This window comes from Cetorhinus maximus, chromosome 1, assembly GCF_964194155.1.
Source record: "Cetorhinus maximus chromosome 1, sCetMax3.hap1.1, whole genome shotgun sequence".
Classification (NCBI taxonomy): Eukaryota; Metazoa; Chordata; class Chondrichthyes; order Lamniformes; family Cetorhinidae; genus Cetorhinus; species Cetorhinus maximus.
The window spans coordinates 140,059,414-140,077,940 of NC_135879.1; the positions used below are offsets into that span (position 1 = coordinate 140,059,414).

General features: G+C 44.5%; 1 protein-coding gene across 7 annotated transcripts in view; it reads right to left on the bottom strand.

The window, feature by feature from the left end:
• Positions 1-18,527, bottom strand: part of corin (corin, serine peptidase) — a 304,894-nt gene that overhangs the window by 51,387 nt on the left and 234,980 nt on the right. For all 7 annotated transcript variants that reach the window (XM_078547397.1, XM_078547388.1, XM_078547378.1 and 4 more), the window contains exons 12-13: positions 13,193-13,338; positions 9,785-9,892 (exon numbers count right to left, since the gene is read on the bottom strand). In XM_078547397.1, coding sequence (XP_078403523.1) covers positions 9,785-9,892; positions 13,193-13,338 — 254 coding nt within the window. The remainder of the gene's footprint in view (positions 1-9,784; positions 9,893-13,192; positions 13,339-18,527) is intronic.

Genomic DNA, 18,527 nt, shown 5'->3' on the forward strand with positions numbered 1-18,527 from the left:
AACTTTGGTAAACACAACATGAATCTATGGAAGGAAACATCATTTTGAATTGATACTTCAATCTGTTGTAGTGAGGTCAAATGGACTACTGAGTGGTACAATTTGCTGTAACCATGTTAGATTGCTCTTCTATATAAAGGTCAGCCACCATGAGAATACTCAATTACACTAATGGTTTTAGAAACTTGCTCCTTGCATATTTATAGAACAAAATCTGATAAAAAGTGGTATTCCTTGGTACATAAAGTCTAACTAACTTAATTACTAACAGACAATCTAAAAGTGGGACATCGGTGAAATAAAAAAAAAATGAAAGCTACCACAGTCGGTATACGTGACCGCAAGTTCAATATAGTATGAGTAGGTAGGGCAAATTCCTGCTGTTCCATCAGCATACATTAAAACCCATTTATAAACCTTGCTAAGGTAGACAATTCAGTGCCCAGTTTAAAAGTTTATGGTTACTTACTTATTGAATAATGCAGTTTTGGGGTGTGGCAGATTTTTGACTTATGCAAAATTAGGCCTCAAATCAGCCATGAATCCAAATGACCTGCACGATACCAGAATCAGGAGACCTGAACCATTTTCAAATTTGGGCCTTGTTTAGATGCAGCCTGGAAGCTGAAGGCATTAAGTAGGCATTCAACCACAACTCGCAGTTGTGGGCGGGCAGGAGGTTGGCCAACTCTAATTTGAAAAATGGGGAAATCACCACATTAGTTGTTTGACAGTATGCGCTCCAATCTGCCATAATGTTAATGATGCACTTAACTTGGGTGATCCAAGTATGCCGAGGTGGGAATCTCCACAATGACATTCGAATAATCAGTTTAATATAACTTTTTTATGGAACTAGACAGCACAAAGATTGCATGACAATGAATTGACTTCTCCTTCAACAATATTAATAAGATAAATCAGATATGTCACCACTTTCATCATAATCAGCAATCCTATCACATATGTCATTGCAGCCAAATTAGAATTTTTCATCCAAACTTGGGATGAAGTAAGCTCTCCTTGCAACCTTGTCAGTACATTGCAAGACTGGCTAATAAACTATTAGAGGGAAGACTTACCTTTAACATAGCTATAGTCATTAATTTTCAAAATTGGTAACTCCCAGAATGTACAGTGATCTGAATCTTGACATATCCTGAAAGATGCCCCCTTCTTTCTTCACAGTTGAATTGAAATTTGTAGATTGGCCAGTGCAGAGCCTGATTTTGCCGCTCCAATGTGAGGCAAACCCGCATCACGCAGTGTGAGATAGAGTCAGGCAGGATCCGATTCCAGGGTTCCCACCCCCATACATGTCATGTGGTATTTTGAAGGGCATGCAATAAAGGTGCGGTTCATGAGCCCACATGCAGCAATCCCAATGCCAGCGGCTCCACTGCAGGAGAAGTGTTTTCAGACCCTCTGCAATTATCAAGGAGTTGGCATGGCTACTGAAGGCTTCAGAGAAAGATGTGGGTCACACCAGCTCAGGGGTGTCATAAACCTGTTCTGGAGTGGGGAACCTGTTGATGGGTAAGTTTAATAAGTGTTGCTAACTTCAAATGTCAATGTAATCCAGTATGATCAGTTAAGTATATTTTAAATGCAGTGATTGATGATAGGGCTTTGTTTAGAAAACATAAGCGACCATTAAATTGACCAGCATTGAGGAGAATTTTCTCCCCGTCAGCGGGGTTGTGCAGGGGTGGACGTGGGTGGGCACGCAGCCCATCGGTGCCCCCGATCAGCTGGTCGCTGCCATTGTTCGTGGACTGGCCAATTAAGGCCCGTCCAGTGTGACGCGCGCCCGGAAGCGCTGAGCACTCCCTGTGCGGGCGGGGGGAGTAGGCTGAGTCGGGGAGTGCACTTTTTCGCGCATGCGTGCGTAAGAGCGCAGAAATCTCCCTGAGGCACAGAGGGAGATTAGTTTCACGTATAAAATGTCGAATAAAGCGAGAAAAAAATTTTAAGGACATGTCCCCTCATGTGAAACCATCATTAATGTTAATAAAAAATTTTCCAACACTTTAAAAACGTTCATGAAACCTCATCCCGCCTATGGATGAGGTTCCATGAAAAAGGCGAAGGGTGCTTGGGCTCTTCACTGCCTGCCAACTTTAAGGTTGGACGGGCAGCTCAGGTCAATGATTTAAATGATTGTTAAATGGCCATAATAGGCCTTTGACGGTTCGGCAGGCGCGCAGCTGAGTTGGCTGCGCATCCACCAAACTGAAAATCTGAATGACACGCGGTGACATCAGGATGCAGACCCGACATCACCCCGTATCATTTTATGCCTCAGCCCTGCCCCCACTCGCTGAGCCGAAGATTCTACCCATTGTAAAAGTGGAAAAGTCTCCAGATGTATTCATTTAGCCAGTGGATAAAGTGCTCTTCTGCACTGAACAGTATCAGATTTTATCATGTCAATTACATCTTGTGCTTTGATCTTTTCATTGATTGACAGGTCAGCCATCTGTTCAGCCTTTGAAGCAGTGCAACTGATGGCCATTTTTTTCACTACTTCAAAAACTTTAATGTATTCAGCTCTGGATACCTTGGTTGACACAGTTATGCAATAGAATGTTACTATGAATGCTTGGCTGAGCTCCAAACTGGATTCAACTCAACAGGAGTTGTTTATACAGCTGTTAAGGTACTGTGAGCTTTTTTAGATTGAGTGTTGTATGAGCCCCCAAGAGCCCATGCTTCTTGACATGGTTTTTGAATGGCTGTTTGCTTGACAGCTTCATGAATACTTAATGGGGTTAAGGTTTTTTTCAAGTAGAGTCTTAATGGCAGTGTTTGACTGACAGTTTTATGAACTTCTAAGAGGATTAATGTTTTTTTATCAAGTGGAGTTTGAATCGTTGTTTGTTTATTTTGACAATTTCATGAGCATCTCAAAAACTTCCGAATGTTATTATAGAGCTCATGACTTCCGCCAAAGTGAATACTGGGTGAGTGGGCATGGGGGGATTTGGGGGTATGGAGGATATGGGGGCATGCAAGGTATGGAGGGAGCATGGTGGGAGGTTGGTGAGTGGGGTATGGGTTCGGGTGTGGATGGGGTGAGGGTTAGTGTCCCTACACTCATGTACAAAACTGGGACAACGGCCCAGTGAAAAGAGGCAAGCCTTGTGTAATACCAAGCCCCACTGCTCCCCGAGCCGAGACAAATGTGAAAAGGTTGATTAGTCCACCAAATTGCTCAATTCTACCTAACTGTTTAATTTAGGTTAACAGAATACGAGCACCAGGTTTGTAAACTTAACAAGTAAATAACTGTTCATTAAATAAATTGTCTGTAACCAGTGGCAAAAGAAAGAACTATGAACTGCTAACTTTTAACTCTATAACTTAAACTCTACCCTTCTTAACCCCTATACACAAACACACACGCATACATAAGACGCACAAAAAATTGATTTTAAGGGTGAGCTAAAACAGTTCAACAGCACCAATCTAGAGTATGGGAATAGATGGGTTGATTTTGAATGATGTCTTCCAAATCCCTTGCAGTTCATTCTTAATGACACGAGATGGTCTTCCAGCATTTTCAGTCTGTAGTTCACTGGTTGAAAACTTGCTTTTCAATGTCTCTACTGGTGATTTTCCCCTTTTCCTCTTGACAGGGGTTTTTTCAGGGAGAGCAGGTTACAGGGATATGAAGAAAAAAACCAGCTAGCTAGCCTTGCAGATTTACTGGAGTCTTACACACACAGGAGAGAGAGGCTTTAGGTGTGTTCTCTTTGTAGGCTAGGATCTCTCTGCTCACTGCTATCACACAAAACCTTGGTCACCTAATCAAGTGTTGCTAGGCAGTTCCCCTTTCCGGCACCATTTTGTCCAACCTGGCACACTGTTCCAGGAGATAGCAACATTGTATATTCCACATCCTGTTCCAGTGAACAGGTCTTTCATCTGTAGCCATAGTAGTTTTTAAAACCATAGTCCAATTTTAAAACCATAGTCCAAGAAAAATATAAATAGGCTCTGTACACTTGTGACCTGCCACCTCGGCATCCACCTGCCTCCATTCCTGCCTTTGGAGGCTAGAGTTCCGACTCCAGCCCAACCCCACAATGATAATAGCATGGTGGGCGTTGCCGGGCAGGAGGCATGATTTTGATACAGGAAACACTTCCAACTCCTCATTCCCACCTCAAAGGGGAAAATCCAGCCTGAAATATTTATCCCAGTGTTTTAGAGGAAAAGGTTGAACGAGACGGATTTTGTTAAAATTATGTTTTTAATGGTGATTTTCGCTCCATGTTATTAAAACTATTTCTGACGTTTCAGGGGTCGGAATTTCCACAGGGCTTCCCATCAATCCTCAAGAGTCAAGGTAGAAATTCTACTCAAGTTATGTTTTGTCACTGTATGTCCCAGAAGATAGTTGAAGCTGCTGCTAGTCTAACACTTCAACCTCTGAGGAATGCTTGCACTGTGGCGCTGAATTTCCAGTTCCTCCCAGCAATCCTCATGTATTCATTAATATTTTCAAAACAGTTCAGCTTATTTTCTCAAAACTTAGATTACTGATCATATCTTGGCCTCATTTTTTTCCACTATCCTTTCTTTTCTCAGTCAGGTCTCACTCACTCTGAGGCCTAAAATTGAAACAAGTTGGAAGATCTTCAGAGTTCTCCTACATCCCACCCCAACCCGCACCCCCTAAATAGTGCTTCTTCTGATACTGCAACACCAAAAAACATCTTCCTCTGGTGGGTTCACATCCTGTTGGGGGGAATCCCATGAGAAGCCTGCCCTAGATCTTCCAGAATTTGCTAGATTCTAGAATAATACCAATGGATTGGAAGGTAGCAAATGTAACCCCACTATTCGGGAAAGGAAGGAGAGAGAAAAGAGGGAACTATAAGTCAGTTAGCTTTATATTAGCTGTCAGGAAAATGCTAGAATCTATTAAAAGGGATATGGTAACAGGGTGCTTTGAAAATCATGGTATGATTAGGCAGAGCCAACATGAATTTATGAAAGGGAAATCATTTTGGTCAAATCTGTTAGAGCCTTTGAAGTTGTAACTAGCAGGTGTCAAGGAATTATCATATTTTCCCTGATATTATTGTGGGATATTTTAAAGCAGGTTTGTGTGTGTGTGATTCTGTGCATGGTTGATTTAATTGGGCTGGAGACAGGTAGACTGCAACGTTCAAGTTATCAAAGAGTGAGGTGTAAAACATGCATTTTAAATGAAGATGAGCAGAGCTAGGGTGAGGTCAGCAGATACAGTGTGAATGAAATTTGCATTTTTAGATAAGTGGAGAAGTGTTTGATTTTCAAACGGACAGGGAAAATGTTTACAAATGACACAATAAATAAGGCAAGGTTATTACATTGATTTTTTTCCCAAAAGTCCTGGCCATAATGATAACATGAAAGATTTTTATTTTCTGGGAAAAGTAGCTTCTAAAGACAAGTGGAAACAATGGGATTTACAAATCAAAAGGGGCAAAATATATTTAAAGAAGGATGGAAGGCTATGTGAGGTGTGGCCATGTGAGATCTTGAAAGGTGACTGTGTGAAGCAGACTTAGAGAAAAAGCCTCTAGCCACCCTGTAGAAGTGTTGCTGTTCCCATAACCAACATTGTGTTAAAAGACTCAGTTCTGTTGAAGAGTCTTGCGGACTCGAAACGTTAACTGTGCTCCTCTCCACAGATGCTGCCAGACCTGCTGAGTTTTTCCAGGTATTTTTGTTTTTGTTTTGGATTTCCAGCATCCGCAGTTTTTTGCTTTTATCATTGTGTTAAAAGCCTTTGGAAGTTCATTGTCCAGTGGGTGCTTGTGGTAAAATTGCTGGATGGCATTATACATTTGGAATTTATTTGGACTGTTGCCTTAAAGGGGGTGTGTAGTTAGGAGTCTGGTTAAATAGGAATTTTGCGAACTGTTATAACTGCGTAACTGTAATCTTGTGTGTGTTTAAGGCTCCGCGCCCACTCCCGCCTAGCCCGCCCAACATAGGTAAGTTTCTGGCCAGAGTTAATGTTTCGAGTCCATATGACTCTTCTTCAGTGCTCTAAAGAAGTCATACGGACTCGAAACGTTAACTCTGTTTCTCTCTCCACCTGAATTTGTTTAAATGCTAAGAGGAAATGTTGGTGTTCAGAGGGATCTGGGTGTCCTTGTACATGAATCACTGAAAGTTAACAGACAGAAACAGCAAATTCACCATACAGAAATTCACCAAGGCTCCTTTAACAGTGCCTTCCAAACCCATGACCATTGCCATCTAGAAGGGCAAGGGCAGCAGATAGATGGGAACACCACCACCTGGAAGTTCTCCTCCAAGTCACTCACCATCCTGATTTGGGTATATATCGTCGTTCCTTCACTGTCGCTGGGTCAAACTCCTGGAACTCCCTTCCTAACAGCACTGTGAGTGTACCTACACCACATGGACTGCAGCAGTTCAAGAAGGCAGCTCAACACCACCCTCTCAAGGGCAACTAGGGATGGGCAATAAATGCTGGCCCAGCCAGCGAAGCCCACATTCCGTGAATGAATAAAAAGCAAATTAGGAAAGAAAATGATAATGCTAGTTTTTATTACAAAGAGTAAAGAAGTCTGACTATGATTATACAGGTCATTGGTAAGACCACATCTGGAGTACTGTGTACAGTTCCTTACCAAAGAAAGGATATATTGCCTCAGAGGAAGTGCAATAAAGGGAGTGCAACAAAGGTTCAGTAGGCTGATTTTGGGGATGAAGTGATTGTCCTTTGGGGAGAAAGTGAGTAGACCAAGCCTATAGTCCCTAGAATTTAGAGGAATGAGACATGATCTCATTGAAACTTAAATTTTCGGTGGCTTAACAGAGTAAATGCTGATTGGGGAGTCTATAATTTGGGTCACAATTTCAGAATAAGGGGTTGGCCATTTAGGACTGAAATGAGTAGAACTTTCTTCACTCAAAGAGTTGTGAACCTTTGGAATTCTTTACCCCAGAGAGATGCAGATGCTCAATTTTTTTTTATTCATTCACAGGATGTGGGCTTCACTGGCTGGGCCAGCATTTATTGAAGGGAGTGGTGAGCTGCCTTCTTGCAATGCTGCAGTCCATGAAGTGTAGGTACACCCACAGTGCTGTTAGGAAGGGAGGTCCAGGATTTTGACTCAGCGGCAGTGAAGGAAAGGTGATATATTTCCAAGTCAGGATGGTGAGTGACTTGGAGGGGAGCTTCCAGGTGGTGGCATTCCCATCTATCTGATGCCCTTGTCCTTCTAGATGGTAGTGGTGATTGAGTATGTTCAAGTCAGAGATTAGTAGATTTTTAGGCACTAAGGGAATTACAAGGATATGGAGGTAATGTGGGAAGTCGGAGTTGAGGTGGAAGATTCTACTGAATGTTGGAATGCGGAAGGGCGAATGGCTTGCTTCTGCTCCTATTGCTTATAAAAGCATATTATAGCATCCTTGCAAAAAGTTCTTGGTCTGACCTCTGTTAGAATACCGTACTCTGTTTCAATCTCCTCACATTGTGGATGATATTGCAGCTTTGGACAGGGTGCAAAGGAGGGCCACAATACTAATTCTCAGTTTAAAGCATCTTTGTTGTTGAGCTAGATTAAAAGAACTGGGACTTTATACACGAGAGAACTGTAGACTTAGAGGTGATCCGATTGAGGTCTATAACATTTTAAAGGGATTAGATTATGCAGGAGTTGATCATTTGTTCCAGTTAAGGAAGTTAGGGGGCACCACGTTCACAATTTCAAGTTGTTTAGGGCCTAATCTACATTATTTGTCAGGCACTGGTTCTTTATCCAAATAATGGCGGATCTCTGGACAGGCAGCCAGCACATGAGTAGACATCAATTTGCTGAATTTCTTTATGTGAGAGCTGTATCACCTGTTTCTAGCTGGGCAGAAATCACTTCATATAAAAGGTAAGTACAGCATAGAATTAGCAGGCTGATCTCCCAGGCTAGTTTTGATCGCTCGGAGGCTGAAGAGAAATTTGCTAGATTATTTTCTCCAAACAGGCCTGGCTTTTTTTACCTCTTCCAGAATATCACATGGTTTTGCTTGGGATTGGAGTATATACGTTGAGATAAACAAGGTTTCACATTTGGGTGGGCAAGGCTGGATGGAACAGGGGGTGTTTTCCAGTCTGTCATTGTTTGTATATTATCTTGTTAAAAATATAAATTATAATTTTTGCTTGAAAATACTGGATCGCGGAGAATGACAATGCAAAACACTGTGTAATCAAATTGATTCAACTAGTTTCTAAAACTGACCGCTTCATGCGTCAGTCTCCTAATATACAGCCTGCAGTAGAAAGCAGACAACCTTGTGTACTGATTGTTACTAGGAGCTACTTGTTTGTTGATTGTTCTAGTGCTTACATTATCAACAGCGGCCTGACAAGTTATCAGCTTAATGATACCAGTCTAACACAGATTAACTATTTAAAATCTGCTTCTGCAGAAACATCTCCATCTATAACTAACTTTTCAAAGTCTTCTTAAAGGTCAAGTGGAGAATAGATGGAAGAAGTTGGTGCTCAACAAGGGCTGTGGAATAGAACTCCTCCCACTTCATGAACCCAAGCGCTCCCAAGTCAGTTATAGCGCAGGCAAAATAAAGCTCCTTCCACTCTGCCACAGCAATATACCCAAGCTTCAACCTCAGGGGAGCAGACCCAACTGCAGCACCATGACATTTTCCATTTCCCACACAAGGGGTGGTATTTAATGGAGGTGATGGGGGTCTTGCCTGCTGGCTGGAGAGCCAGTAAAAGTCCTGCATTGCCTCTTTTCGTGAAGGCCCCATTGAGGCTCTCAACGGGGGGTGGAAGGCCCACTCTGCAATCCCCTCCCACCAGCACTTATCTGTGGCCTGTGATCCAGCAATGATATTCTTGGATGAGTGTCATACCTGGTGGCATTACCGTTAAGAGCTGATAACCTGAGGCCAGCAGCTCTTTTGAACAGTAATGCCATCAGGGAGGCAGTGGCTGCTGCCAGTACGACACTCATCCAAGAATATCATTGCTGGATCCCAGGCCACAGTTGAGTGCTGGTGGGAGGGGATTGCAGAGTGGGGTTAATGGGGAAGGGGGTAGCGAGAGGGTTCATCAGCAGGGGCAGGGTGGTGGTTCTCTGCATGCACTGCCTTTCCTGATGCTGGGTCCCTTAATTAGGCACTCAATGCCTTTGAGCGAGGGACCCCTGGGAGCCCGCAAGCAACCACAGGGTTTGCTTGTTGTGCTCCCGGCATTGCAAGCCCCCCTGCCGGGTTATTATCAGTAGCAGCAGGATGATGCTGATAAGTGGGTCTTAATTGGCGGTGATCCACGGGCCTTCCCGCCATGGACATAATCAGGGTGGACGTGGGAAGGTGGCAAGCTCCCCACCCACCACCCTCCCGCCTGATTAAATGCCCCGTGCCACCAAACTCACCATGGGGGCGGGCATTAAATTTCACCCTGCTATCCTGTAACCTCTCTTTAGTGCAATCGCCAATTATTAGCAAATAAGGGACAGTTTTGTGCTGCAGGTCCATGCCCACTAGGAACTAGATTAACACCACCCAAACTCAATTCACATAGGAAACCCTTACTGACAATTAGGACTTAACAGTTATCAGTTAGGACTGGATTTCATCTTGGGTCCCGGAGATGAATGTCCAGTGTGTGTACACAGCTCCCCCTACCAAACTTATTTCATGTACAGCCTGTGAAAAATTGTTGCTGTTGTCTGCTGCGCAATGTGACAAAGGACCTTCACAGAAGGAATTAAGCAACACCTACCACATTCTTCCTCATCACTAAAATCGTCACAGTCTGGTCGTCGATCACACCTTTTTGATGCCAAGACACATCTCCCTGAGTTGCACTTGAAATGACTTGGGGAGCACTCTGTGAACAAAATATGAAATCATTCTATAAATGCACTTTCACTGCATCAGGTGAGAATGGTTGTACATGAAAGACCTTGGATTAAGGCTGGCCAATTATTTCTACATATTATTTTACCACTTTCATTATTATTAAATTATTAAGAATTTACTCTTGGGAATTTATAGTAAAATGGGAAAATATAAGCTATATATAAAATCACCAGTATGGAGCAAGACCTACATCTCCCCCAGGTTTATTTGAGGCTACAAGGTATGAGTCTGACTTAATGATTTCATTTACAACAGAAGATCTGAATCAATTTTTTGCATGTATTCACTGAATAGTTCAAGACCTCCTGCTACCTACACCGATTCAAAACCACCTTAATATAAAACTCATTGGAATTGCTTTTGGTTGAGCTCTTTCAAATGTAAATATGGCAGCTTGTTGCGAAAAGTAACCATGTAGATAGATTGGATGTTATTTGAAGTCATCCAATCTTTCATGGGATGTGGGCGTCACAGGCAAGGCTAGCTTTTGCTGCCCATCCCTAATTGCCTTTGAACTGAGTGGCTTACTAGGCCATTTCAGAGTGTAGTTAAGAGTCAACCACATTGCTGTGGGTCGGGAGTCACATGTAGGCCAGACCAAGTAAGAACGGAAGATTTCCTTCCCTAAAGAACATTAGTGAACCAGATGGGTTTATTGCAAAAATCAATGATAGTTGTCATGGTAACCATTACCGAGACTAGCTTTATATTCCAGATTTATTTATTGATTTTAAATTCCACCAACTTCCATGGTGGGACGTGAACCCATGTCCCCAGAGCATTAGCCTGGGCCCCTCGGGCTATTATTAGTCCAGTGATATTCCCGCTACGGCAACTCTCCCCAATTCTGACAACTATTCCAAGATCAGGAATTTGGCTTTCAAACTTTTAAAGGGCTACTGAATGCTCACCAACTTCCACCATCGTCCCCCCATGTCTTAGCCCATTTGTTGCTGAAACCCTCATCCATGATTTTGTCACCTCTGGTCTGAGCTATTGCCATGCTCTCCTGGTCAGCCTTAGATCCCCCACCCTCTGTGAACTTCAGCTCATCCAAACTCTTCTTCCTGAATTCTAACTCACACTAAGACCTATTAATCCGACACCCTGTGCTTGCGGATCTACATAGGCTTCCAAATCCCCACAATTTAAAATTCTCACCCTCCTGTAGAAACCCCTTCGTGATCATGCCCTCCTCCAGCCCAGCAACTCTCCCAGAACTCTGTGTTCCTCTTGTGCATTTCCTCCTCCATTCACCCCACAACTGCCACATGTGCCATTCACAATTTAGACCAAAAGCTCTCGAATTATCTCCCTCATCCTCTCTACCACTCTCCGTTCTCCTTCCAGACTTTCCTTTAAACCTACTTTTTTGACCAAGTTTTAAGCTACTCCTCCTAATATCTCCTTTGGCTCTGATTACACCTCTGCATAGTGCCTTGGGATGTTTTAGTTTGTTATACAAATGCAAGTTGTTTTGTTCAAAAGGTTCAACAACCCAGTTTAAGACAAGAGTCTAAGATGAACAGAAGCTTCTTTGTGTATTTTATAATCGCAAGTAATTCTTTGTTGTTGCAGTAAATGTGATGTGAAGGGTCACAAGCTTCATCCACAATTCATGCTGAATTTATTGATCCTAGCAAGAGCAGGTATAGGTATGCTTGCGTTATTCAGAGGAAAATCAACCAGGCTTCGAACTTTCAATCCCACATTACGAACTCGATTGAAAAGGGTAGATGATGGTAACACTCAATTATCAACATCGTTACTTGGGCTGTAATCTGGTAGGTAGCTTGCCTTCTCACTATGAAACCTGTATGATTTTCATTCCATTTGAAATCAATCTGAATTTCCAAAAGGCATTCAATAACGCGCAATATAAAAGGTTATTGCACAAAATAAGAGCTTATGGTGTTGGTGGTGATATGTTAGCATGGATAGAGGACTGGCCAATTGACAGGAAACAGAGAGTCAGGATTACTGGGTCATTTTCAGATTGGCAAACTCTGACTAGTGAAGTGCCACAGGGATCAGTGCTGGGGCCTCAACTATTTATGATCTATATTAATGACTTGGATGAAGGGACCAACTGTATTGTAACCAAATTCGCTGATGATACAAAGATAGGTAGGAAAGCAAGTTGTGAGGAAGATATGAAGAGTCTGCAAAAGGATATAGATGGTTAAGAGACTGTGCAAAAATTTGGCCAATGGAGTATAATATGGGAAAATGTGAGATTGTCCACTTTGGCAGCAAGAATAGAAAGCAGTATATTATTTAAATGGAGAAAGACTGCAGACTGCTGCAGTACAGAGGGACCTGGATGTCCTGATTCACAAAAAGTTAGCACGCTGGCACAGCAAGTAGTTAGGAAGTCAAATAGAATGTTGGCCTTTATTGCAAGTTTAAAAGCAGGGAAACCTTGCTACAACTGTACTGGACATTGGTGAGACCGCACCTGGAATGCCGTGTACAGTTTTGGTCTCCTTACTTAAGGAAGATTGTAATTGCATTGGAAACAGTACAAAGAAGGCTCATTAGGCTGATCCTTGGGATGAAAGGGTTGTCTTATGAGAAAAGGTTGAGTAGGTTAAGCCTATACTCACTAGAGTTTAGAAGAATGAGAGGTGATCTTATTGAAGCATATAAGATTCTGAGGTGGCTTGACAGGGTGAGAGGATGTTTCCTCTTGTAGAGGAATCTAAAACTAGGGGGCACAATTTAAAAATTAGGGGTCTCCCATTTAAGACAGCGATAAGGAGAAATTCTTTCTCTCAGAGGGTCAATCGTCTTTCGAATTCTCTTCCACAGAGAGCAGTGGAGGCTGGGTCATTGAATATATTCAAGGCTGAGTTAGGCAGATTTTTAATTGAAGAGGCATCAAGGGTTATGGGGGACAGGCAGGAAAGTGGAGTTAAGGCCACAATCAGATCAGCCAGGATCTTTTGAATGGTGGAGCAGGCTCGATGGGCCAAATGGCCTACTCCTGCTCAAATTTCTTATGATCTTATAACAGGCTAAGGGGAGAGGAACAATCATGTGCTCGGCCACAATGCTGCCCCTGGGATGAAGACAAAAATTTGTCTCTCACCATCTAAACTCACAGATATAGAATGGCCAATTAGGCAAGATACTGAAGTCATCTGACACCCAAGGAACTTTACCCCAGTAAGAGCTAGCTTCTTCAGGAGAGAAAATATCTCTCATTTGAGACTGAGACTAAAAGAATTGCAGCATTATTCTTAAAGCCTACAATGTCAACATTAACCTTCCACATTTTCATCAGGCATCAGGCATGTCTTGTTGTCAGAGGTTTCTCTGGGGAACTGTCTGCAGTCTGTGTCCTCTGGCCACTGCAGTCCAACCATGCTCAGTACAGTCTCACAGTGTTCTTTGGAGTTTTCACATAGAGATCTTATCAGAATAATAAAACAAAAATATTAAACATTAATTCAGATGTTATAAAATAGGAATATAGCTAATTGCATACACAATAAGAATGGTTTTCCCATGAACATGAATGGAGCCGATACTTAATTAATACAAAATGGGACCATGTGTTTTCTCTCGTGATTAGTTGGATATATTGTCTCAATTAAAGATTGATCTAGATACTGTTTTGATGGACAATCATTTAGTTAATCAAGTCTGTTCTGCCGCTTTGCAAGCTATGACAGCCCTTCCTTTACTCCATATCCCTTAGCACTCTTCCTTCCCAACTAAGTATCTATATGCCTCAATTGATGGTGAAGAAAATTAAAGTAATATAGGGCAGAATTTTCCTATTGCCGTATGGGGGCGGGCCCCGCACGCCGACACGCGGTGACGTCAGGTCAGCGTCCCGACATCACTGCACGCCATCGTGATATTTCGGTAGGCGGGCATGCGATGATCTCTGATGTGCGCCCGCCATTAACTAACGGGCCACTTAAGGTCCTTGAGGCACAAATTGACAGTGATTTTTCGGGGCCCATGAGATCTTCAGGTCGGTGCACGGGCGCAACGGGCAGGCGGGTAGGACACATTTGTATAAACCTCATCCACGGGCAGGATAAGAGGGGTCAGTGGGGTTGTGAATGTGCTCAGTCAGATATTTAATTGGGAAAGTTATTGATACTTGCCTGTGTGAGCAGAAATACTTCAAAACTCATACCAGCTGCTTGGACAGGATTCACAACCTTCAGGTCAGCACTCTACAGTGAAGATCCTTTTTGGGGCCTGCAGGTTTCAGGAAGCCTTCCCTTAGCCTGGGAATGGGAGTTGAAGTCTCCACTGGAGGCACCTCCTCTGAGAAAGAAGGGAGGGCCAGAAGGGGGGAGGAGGCCAGTAGTGCACATTCAGCCTCTAGGGAAGCCACCTTTGGGAGGAGAGGCACAGGCACAAGGGGCGCAGGGTCAACAGAAAGTCCAAGGCGGAAGGGGCTGCAGAAGATGCCTCTATCCTGCTGCCAGAGTTTACAGGCGGCGAAGCAGTTACCCCAATATGTCTGAGGTGCAGTGCCAAAGGAGGCACCGTCTCTCAAGGGAGACAGTCAACTCTATTTGTCAGATGATAGGCCCTGAGATCTCTGCTAACTGTGTGGGTGGACACCCCATGCCAGTGGCTCTAAAGGTCACAGCTGCCCTCAACTTCTATGCTTCTGGCTCTTTCCAGGGCTCAGTGGGTGATCTTTGCGGTGTCTCCCAATCAGCTGTCCACACTTGTGCCAAGCAGGTGACAGATGTTCTATTCAGGCATGCATTGACCTTCATCCACTACTGCTGGGACCAGGCCAGCCAGACACAGCAAGCTAGAGGCTTTGTAGCCATTGCTGGCTTCTCCCGCGTCCAGGGTGCAATAGACGCACACGTGTGGCCATCAAGGTGCCAGCAGGTGAGCCCGGTGCCTTCGTCAACAGGAAGGGCTTCCACTCCATGAATGTGCAGATAGTGTGTGATCACATGATGCTGATTCTACAAGTCTGTGCAAGGTACCCTGGCAGCTCCCACGACGCCTACATCCTCAGACACTCCCAGGTGCCGGGGCTCTTCAGTGCTCCAGCCCGGCTGGATGGATGGCTGCTGGGTGACAAGGGCTATCCCCTCAGAAGGAGGCTCATGACACCTCTGCCATCCAAGAACAGAAGCTGAACAGCGGTACAATAGGAGCCACACCTGCACAAGGGCTGTGGTGGAGAGAACCATTGGTCTTCTCAAGATGTGCTTCCGATGCCTGGATCGCTCAGGGGGCGCACTCCAGTACCCCCCAGATCGTGTGTCGCCGATGATGGCTGCATGCAGCACTCTCCACAATCTTGCGCTGGAAAGAGGCAATGCCGTAGACGAAGATGTAGATGCAGTGGCTGTAGCTGCACACGATGAGTCCAGCAGTGAGTCCGAGGATGAGCATGCACAGGGAAATGCTGAGGGGGTAGACACTGATCCGGGCATACTCCAGGGAGGCAGGGACACCCAGGATGCTTTAATCCAATGAACCTTCAGTTAGAACATCACAGATGGACCTCCAACAAAAGCCTGTGCAGCAGGCTCCATACTCGATACCTGAGTGCTAAATCTGCCTGGACAGGAACATTAACTAAGAGCCTTGTTAATAAAGCTCAGTGTGACACAACTCACTCATAACTTCATGGGTAACCATCCACCTGCAGAGGAAAAGAGTCACCCTCAGCCATGGTCACATGTCTAAATTTAATGATATAACAAAATGAACTTAAGAAAACAAAATGACAAAGGTGTTAAACACCAGACCCACTAATCATGACCTCATTGCGGGGCAACACAAAAGCACCAGTGAGAAACCGTGGTGTGCCTAAGGTGCCTTAAACTTGTGCTTTCGGGTGCTACATCTAGGTGCTGTCCCCTTGCTGGCACTGGCATCTGAGACAGCCTCCTCACTGTGCTGTCCTGTTGGCCTCGATGACCTTGGCGACCGTCCTCTGGCCCGTGGAGCCTGTGCTGGCCCTGCCTGGGAGGGAGTGGCCAGTTCCACAGCTGGCATCTCCCCAGTATTCGCAGCCTCATCGGATGCAATGGTCACTGGCAGAGGGGTGGAGGAGCTGCTGCCCTCATCCGGCGTGCCCTGAGAGGAGCCCGCAGAGACGACAGACAGCTGCTGCGCCGACGTGAGGTCACTTCGGGCCTCCCTGCTCACCGTAGATGGACGGGCACCAGGTTGGGAAACTTGGTGCCCAAATCATCTCCCACACTGGCACTGACCAGCTGAGGTCAATGCCAATGTGAGGGCTTGCTGGTCCAAGCGTATCCCCAGGATGCCCTGATTGGTCTCCTGGAGGAGCCTCTCCATGAGTGTCACCGCTCTCTCCATGGAGGAAGCATGGCGCTCGACCATGAGGCTCATTGCATTGGCCATGGTCCATGTGGACTCCTCCACAATGGAGACCAAGCCAAGCATAGCCTCATGTATCTTGCCAGATCCTCCCGCACACTTCAGGGCTTCAGTGCCTCCTCACTCCGCAGCTGCCCCACAATCACACAAAGATGCCAGGCCTGCCCCCCTGCCCTACACTCCTGCCTGGCCTGCTCACCAGCAGCGCTCTGGGGAGCCCTTCTGCTGGCCATGTTTGACAGCCTTTGCAAGGCTGCAGGAGCACTTTTAAACAGGCCGCCGGGTCGCCATTGGACCCGGCGGTCATAGCAGTCCCGCCGCCGCCCGCCCACTCCCGCTGTCCCCGGGATCCGCGTTTCACGCACCTCGCCCACCCAGGGCCTTAATTGGTCCGCCCGCGTAAAATGGCGATGCAGACCCGATTGCAGGTGGCGATCGGATCTGCGCCTGCTCCCACATGGCCCACCCAGCAGGCAGAAAATTCTGCCCATAGAAATGTGTTATTACGGAATCTTCTGGCGTCAAGCAAATTAATTTTGCTGATACAATAAAATTCGGTCCCTTGAGCCTGCTCCACCATTCATTGAGATCAATGCTGATCCGATTGTGGCCTCAACACCACATTCCCAACTAACCTCAGTATCCTTTGACTCCCTCGTTAGTCAAGAATCTATCCACCTGCCTTAAAAATATTCAATGATCCTGCCTCTACCACTCTCTAGGGAAGAGAGAAAAGAATTCTCCTCATCCCCCATGTTAAACGGGAGGCCCCTTATTCTTAAATGGTGTCCCCTAGTTCCGGTCTCTGCCACAAGGAGAAGCATCCTTTCAGCATCCAATCTGTCAAGCCCCCTCATGACCTTATATCTTTCAATAAGGTCACTTATTATTCTTCTAAACACCGATCAATAGAGGCCCAACCTGTCCAAACTTTCCTCATAAGATAACCCCCTCCTCCCAGGAATCAGTCATGTGAACCTTCTCTGAACTGTGTCTAATATAATTATGTCCTTTCTTAAATAAGGAGACCAAACCTATACTCAGTACTCTAGAAATGGTCTCACCAGTACTCTGTACAACTGCAGCAAAACATCTCTATACTTTTATATTCCATTCTCCTTGCAATAAACAACAACATTCAATTTGCCTTCCTAACCACTTGTTGTGGTTCATGTATCAGGACACTCAGATCCCTCCATACATCAAAGTTCTGCAATATCTCTCCATTTGGATTATATGCTGCTTTTCTATTCTTCCTGCCAAAATGAACAAGTTCACATTTTTCCCACATTGTACTCCATCTGCCAAATTTTTGCCCACTCACTTAACCTATCTATATTCCTTTGCAGACCCATTATGTCCTCTTCACTACTTACTTTCCTACCTATCTTTGTGTCATCAGCAAATTTAGCAACTATACATTTGGTCCCTTCATCCAAGTCATTGATACAGATTGTAAATAGTTGAGACCCCAGCGCTGATCCCTGTGGCACTCCACTCGTTACATCTTGCCAAATCGAAAATGAACCATTTATGGCTACTCTCTGTTTCTTGTTAGCTAACCAATCTTCTATTTATGCTAATACGTTACCCCCTACACCATGAGCTATAATCTAGTGCAGTAACCTTTGATGTGGCACCTTGTCAGATATCTTCAGGAAATCTAAATTCACAGGTTCCCCCCTTTATCCACATTACTTCCTCAAAGAACCCTAATAAATGAGTCAAACATGATTTCCCTTTCAGAAACCATGTTTACTTTGCCTGATTGCATATAACCTCCTTAATAATAGATTCCAGCATTTTCCTTATGACAGATGTAAGCTAACTGACCTGTAGTTTCCTGCCTTCTGTCTCCCTCCTTTCCTGACTAGAGGAGTTGCATTCACCATTTTCCAGAATTTAGGGAATTTTGGAAAATCAAAACCAATGCATCTACTATCTCAGCAGCCACTTCTTTTAAGACCCTAGGATGAAGTCCAACAGGACCTGGGGACTTGTCAGCTTTTAATTCTAATAGTTTTCTCAGTACCTTTTCCCTGCCGATTGTAATTAAGTTCCTCCCTCCCTTTCACCTCCTGATTTACAATTATTTCTGAAATGTTATTTGTATCCTCTGCAATGAAGATAAATACAAAATGTCTGTTCAGTTCATCCACCACTTCCTTATTTTCCATTATTAATTCCCCTGACTCACTCTCTGGAGAACCAAAGCTCACTTTACTTACTGTTTTCCTTTCTAAATACCTCCAGAAACT